Genomic DNA, 5,895 nt, shown 5'->3' with positions numbered 1-5,895 from the left:
TCTCTCTCTCTCTCTCTCTCTCTCTCTCTCTCATACACACACACACACACTCACACACACATACACACACAGTCTCAAACTGCAAAAGACTCATAATTATGTATGGACAATAACAATGAGCTATGACAATTTGTTTTATACTCTCTGGGAAGGACACTATTAAATATACTTAAAACATGAAATATCTACTGAGACTGTTGAACAGGTTTTTCACCTTCACCTTCACTGTACATTTACTCAACAATTCAATGTCCGTTCCTTCTGACAAGCCAGGCTAGGACATCATCTCATGCTCCTTTCAGTAATCCATTTCTTCCTGAATCCAAATCCAGCCCTTTTTTCACTATACCATATGTCATATGACTCTTATGAGCCTCTCTTTTGTCTTTCAAACACTTGAGAGAAATTTACATTTGTGAATGTTGCTATGAGTCTCCACCTTACTCTAAGAGACACTGGGAGATTCCCCTTTTCTTTCGATTGAGTTCTCAAAGTTAACTTTGTCCCAGTGACATACTGAATTAACTCTGTTCATGTTACACGTGAGAATGAGTGATAGGAATGACATAGATAAACTAAAGATATTGATTATCAGGTTCCCCACCAACTTTTCACAAAGTAGTCACTTAAGATATACATAGTGGATGGAAATATACAAAGAAATTAAAAGAAAGAAAAACATCCATCAAGTGATATAAAATCACATCAACAAGTGTGAACCAACTGCTAGATACTGTGGGGAAAATAGGGAAGCATAAGATGTGATTCCCTGCCTTCAAAGTTGCTGCAATCAGTTTGAAAGAAATAAGACACAAAGGAAAAGTGAAATAAAACTAGAAAATGTGACAGTTAGTTATAGAGTCCAACTGAAGAGACATGACAGGGAAGTACACGATTTTCTTACCAAAAGAATGCACAGGGAAAGTGTTCTATCAAAAATTGACAAAGGTAGAAACAATTTCTGTCTCAGTAAGTCTGGGAAATGTTATAGAGGGAGATGAATTTGAGCTAGGACTTGAAGAAACTATTGCCCATTATCTCAATTTGACATCAAAGTCACCTAGGATTCTTTCTTTTTTTCCTTCTTTTTTTTTGAGACAATCAAGGTTAAGTGACTTTCCCAGAGTCACACAGCTAATAAATGTCTGATTCTGGATTAGAACTCAGGTCCTTGGCAACACGACTCCCAGTTCTGATTGGACGAAACAGTGTTTGGGGGAAACAGATCTGGGGTCCCCCAGCTCCCCATGGTTTTGAACTTCACCTTTCTGCAGTCTGTCAGCCCCTGGGACCAGCCCCACGCCCCGCCTCTGGGACCAGCAGCCTCCTCCCTTCGCTGGCGGTGCCATGAGCTCTAGCTCCCAGATCCGCCAAAACTTCTCCTCTGAGGCCAAGGCCGCCATCAACCGCCTGGCCAACCTGTACCTGCAGGCCTCCTACTCCTACCTGTCCCTGGGTTTCTATTTCGATCGGCATGATGTCGCCCGGCCTAGGGTGTCGCGTTTTTTCTGTGAGCTGGTGAAGGACAAACGCGAGGGTGCCGATCGCCTTATGAGGCTCCAGAACCAGCGTAGGGGCCTTGTCCTCCTCCAGGCTGTGCAGAAACCTGCCCAAGATGAGTGGGGCCGCAGCTTGGATGCCATGGAGAAGGACTTGAACCAGGCCCTCCTGAAGCTGCACGCCCTGGGCTCGAGCCAAGCGGATGCACACCTCTGTGACTTCCTGGAGAGCCACTACCTGGGTGAGGAAGTGAAGCTTCTGAAGCGCTTGGGCAACCACCTGACCACCCTGCGCCATATTCAGGTGGACCCCCCAATCCGGGCTGGGGGAGTACCTGTTCCAGAGGCTGAGCCTGAAGCATGACTAGGGGGAGTGGCCTGGGCAGGCAGCCCCAAGGCCGAACCAAGAATGCCCACAATAACGCTAGCTGCTCACCCAGGGAAGAAAAAAAAAAAAGAACCCAGGTCCTTGTGATTCTCAAAGACTATGTCAATGGGTTACAAGGTCTGAAGTGTCCTATAATCCTGTCAAGCTTTGAGCATGAGCCTGATAATTAATTATGTCTATTATCTGAGGATCAACCTATCTATTTGGAAAGGACCTTAATCATGTTTTCACTTAGAACAATGAATTTTTCAGCCATAACAACTCTTAAAGCCCATATACCAATCTTAGTGTGGTTATAATTTAGATTCATACCACTGATATTATGGATCCACAAAGTATTGAAGAATAGGTAGGAAAGAAAGGAAGAGGACATCCCAGGCAGACAGAAACATGTGAACATTGTTTTATAGTTGTCAGAGAAGAGACTAAGAGAGTGCAGCTGTAGGGCCCAGTTAATTACAGTTAGGAGGAAAACCAGGGAACCTTTCAAAGTGGAATTCCCAGAAGATTTCTCGGACCCAGGAGGAAAATCATGACGACACTATGTGGTAAAGTAGAGTACAGGCAATGGATATGGAGTCAAAGGAAGTACTAGATTCAGATTTCAGCTATATCATTAATTAGCTGTGATGTTGGCCAAGTCCATCTAGGCTTCAGCTTTCATCTATAAAAAGAGTGGGTATACCTGATTAGTTGATCTTCAAGGTCCCTTCCAAGTCTATGAATGAACTTTTGAAAGTGCAAGATGTATTTGAAAAATACTAAATATGTCTGAAGTATAGGGTTTGTATGGACATAGGAAATGTCCAGATTGTGCATTGTGCTAGACGTTAAATGTCTGGTTTAGAAATATGCAATTTATCCTAAAAGCAGGAGAGCTATTAGATGTTTCTCATCATGGAGCAGACCAGAGTCCAACTATAGAGTTGAGTTGGCTCGATATAGCAGCATACTCAGGTAGCCCTTCAAAGTAGCATTCTCAAAAGATGTGATGCACCCAGGAGGAATAGCATGCAGGCGCTGTGAGTAAAGACTTTGGGATCTGGCAATGCCACTGAGTTACTTGGTTCTGTGGATTCCTAATATTGTGATTCTTGTATTATGTGTTTATAGGCAACTAGGTGGTACATTGGACAGAGGGCCAGGCCTGGAGACAGGAAGACCTGAGTTCAAATATGACCTTAGATACTTACTAGCCATGTGACCCTGCTCAAGTCACTTAACCCTGTTGGTCTCAGATTTGAAAATGAGCTGGAGAAGGAAATGGCAAAATAACTCCATTGTCTTGGCCAAAAAAATACCATCAACAACAACAAAAACCCAAAACAAATAGGGTCATGAAAAGTCAGACACAACTGAAAAGACTGAACAATTAATTATCTATATATAGCCATCCTTCTCATTGATCCTGTGTATTTGTAAGAGTATGGACCCCAGGTTTAAGGAGGAAATATTTTGTAATTATACTTATTGCTATGCAATTTCAATAAGTTATTTTTCTTTAACCTAATTGGCTCGGGCTGACTAATGAAATATAGAGGAACCTCATAAGGAGAAAATACAGGAGTAAAGTTCCACAGAGTACATTCACCTTGGTTTAGTCAACACCCGAGGTGGAGACCCAACCAAAAAGTTTAAATTAAAAGAGAAGGAATAACCAAAAAGGAGGGGGTGGTGCTGTCATCATACTTTGTAGAGAATTTTGATGAAAAAAAATTTTTTTCTAACCCACCATGCACTCAATCTACCATGCAGGCATAAAATTGAATCCAGTTTTGGGCCAAACCTAAGCGAAGCCAGTCTAGTGACTCAGTATCAAGGGATAAAATGAAATGAGGCACTCTTGTACTATAACATGCGATATTAAGCATTTCATCAATGAAACTTGTTGTCTGCCTTTAGCATCCCAAGCCTCTTAAGTTGATCATGTTTTTCCCCTTTCAGCCGTACCCAACCTTCTAATTGTGTAGGTATGCAGGGTCCCATTATTCTGCCTCTCTCCTCTACCCTAAAACTTCTCTAGCAAAAACTTTTTCAGATTCTCCAGCAGACTATGAACTCTTAGAAGGCTATAGAGGGGTATCTCCAGCACCTGGCACAGAATAAGTGCTTAATGGAAGATGGTTTAATTCTATTGAATCGAATTGTATTTACTTGTTTGTGCATGACTCACAGTACTGCCCTTCAATAGAGTTTTCATTTTTATATAGATCAAAGCCTTCAGAAATTAGCTTAAAGTCTTAATGATAATTTCAGTTATTTTCCAGTGGGTGAATGAGGATTTACTTAGTGGTAGTGTACTGTAAGTACCTCAAAATCCCTCCAAAATGGATAGTCATCTAGTCTACCTACCAAAACCAGGCCTAAAGATATCAATCCATAGGAGAAGAGAATATCTTTCTATATGTTATAGACATTGCTCTCCCTTCATGCATTCCACTATACTTTCTAGACATATTGACCTACTTCATATTTCACCTACATTCCATTCAACCTCCCTCTTCAGTGCCTTTACCTTTATGTAGGCTTTCCCCAATGCCTATAGTGCTTTCTCTTTCTTCTCATCTCTTTCTCTTGCAATCCCCACCTCTCTTCAAGGATAAGCCCAAGTGAACACATGTGCCTCCAAAGTCCTTTCCTACTTTCCTCAATTGTTAATGTTTTTCCTACTTAATTGCTTTCATATTGTTCTATATTTTGCATTTGTTTATATTTGTATATTTTCTCCCCAGTAGATTGTAAATTTCTTGAATTCAAGAACTATACCTTTTGTTGTTGTTGCTGTTTTAGTGGTGAGTTTATTAAATGGATCAATGATGGGACAGCTAGGTGGTACAGTGAATAGAGAACCAACCCTGGAATCAGGAGGACTTGAGTTCAAATTTGACCTCAGATACTTGATATTTACTAGGTATGTGACCCTGGGCAAGTCACCTAACCCTGGTTGCCTTGCCAATAAGATAAAAATGAGTAAGTGGATCAATGCTAAGAATCAAGGTTCTTCAGAAGAACAAGGAAAAACAAGTTCCTACTGGGTAGCAAGAGAAGAGTATAATGTTTGATAATGGCCTTTGGATGAATTTTAGACTTCCCATAACTGGCTTTACTGGTATCTCATTCATATGATTATATATTTTGAAGTAAAAAGAACTCTAGATTTCATATGATTAAAAAAACCCTTTTTATTTAAAACTAACACCCAGAAAAGTTATGATTTTTCTATTGTCATACAAGCAGACAAGTGATTGATTGGGGTCCAGTTTTATTGTCACCAAATCTAGAAATTTATCAACCATAATAATTACCTCACTGTTTCATTTCTTTGAGAGCGGGTACTTTAATTTTATATTCCTAGTCCTTGGCATAGTGCCTTGGACGTAGTAGTCTTGAAATAGTTCAATTAGTTGAACTGGCTACTTCGAGTCTAACTCAGAGACATTTTTAAAAGTATGGTCCTGGTGAGATACTTCTCGTTTTGAGTCTGCCTGTGGCTTAGGCCAGCTAAGCTCTGAAATGCTGGTAATGCTCATCAGCAGATTGGCTATAGTTTAGTTAATTCTTTTAGTCACAGCAAGATGCAAAAAAGTGAATTATAGAGCAGTTGTAATAAGCTTCAAATCAAGTCAAATCAGCAAGCATTTATGAAGTACCTACTATGTTCCAGACACTGTGCTCCATGCTATGGGTACAAAGAAAGGCAAAACAAAACAAAAGTTTCTGCTCACAGGAAGCTAACAGGGTAACAGGGGAAGTGAAATATAGGCCACAATGTACAAACAATGGATGAAAGATGTCCTAACAATCTTAAAGCTTTAATGCCTTGAAATGGCATTAAGATTCTATGGACATCCTATCTACAGGTAAATGGATAATCTCAGTGGAGGGAGCACTCCTACAGAGGAAATTATATTTTGAGTATTTAAGCAGTTTCTAATGGAAAGAATGTTTTTAAAAAGTCAGTGGTAGAGGCAGGTGGTAGCAGAGGAAGCCTTCTAAATTTATTCGTGT

The 5,895-nt window shown here is 40.3% G+C and overlaps 1 protein-coding gene across 1 annotated transcript; it reads left to right on the top strand.

Moving 5' to 3' along the window:
• The first annotated feature begins 1,346 nt into the window (after positions 1 to 1,346).
• On the top strand, positions 1,347 to 1,863 carry LOC118845470 (ferritin light chain-like). The gene has a single exon (XM_036753389.1). The coding sequence runs from the start codon at positions 1,348 to 1,350 to the stop codon at positions 1,861 to 1,863; it is 516 nt and encodes a 171-aa protein (XP_036609284.1). The 5' UTR covers position 1,347.
• The last annotated feature ends 4,032 nt before the right edge of the window (positions 1,864 to 5,895 follow it).

The sequence above is a fragment of the Trichosurus vulpecula genome, chromosome 4 (genome assembly GCF_011100635.1).
Source record: "Trichosurus vulpecula isolate mTriVul1 chromosome 4, mTriVul1.pri, whole genome shotgun sequence".
Classification (NCBI taxonomy): domain Eukaryota; kingdom Metazoa; phylum Chordata; class Mammalia; order Diprotodontia; family Phalangeridae; genus Trichosurus; species Trichosurus vulpecula.
This window is presented reverse-complemented; position numbering and strand designations above follow the sequence as displayed.

Coding starts and splice junctions, on each gene's coding strand:
- LOC118845470 (XM_036753389.1), top strand. CDS start 1,348: ATGAGCTCTAGCTCCCAGATCCGCCAAAACTTCTCCTCTGAGGCCAAG.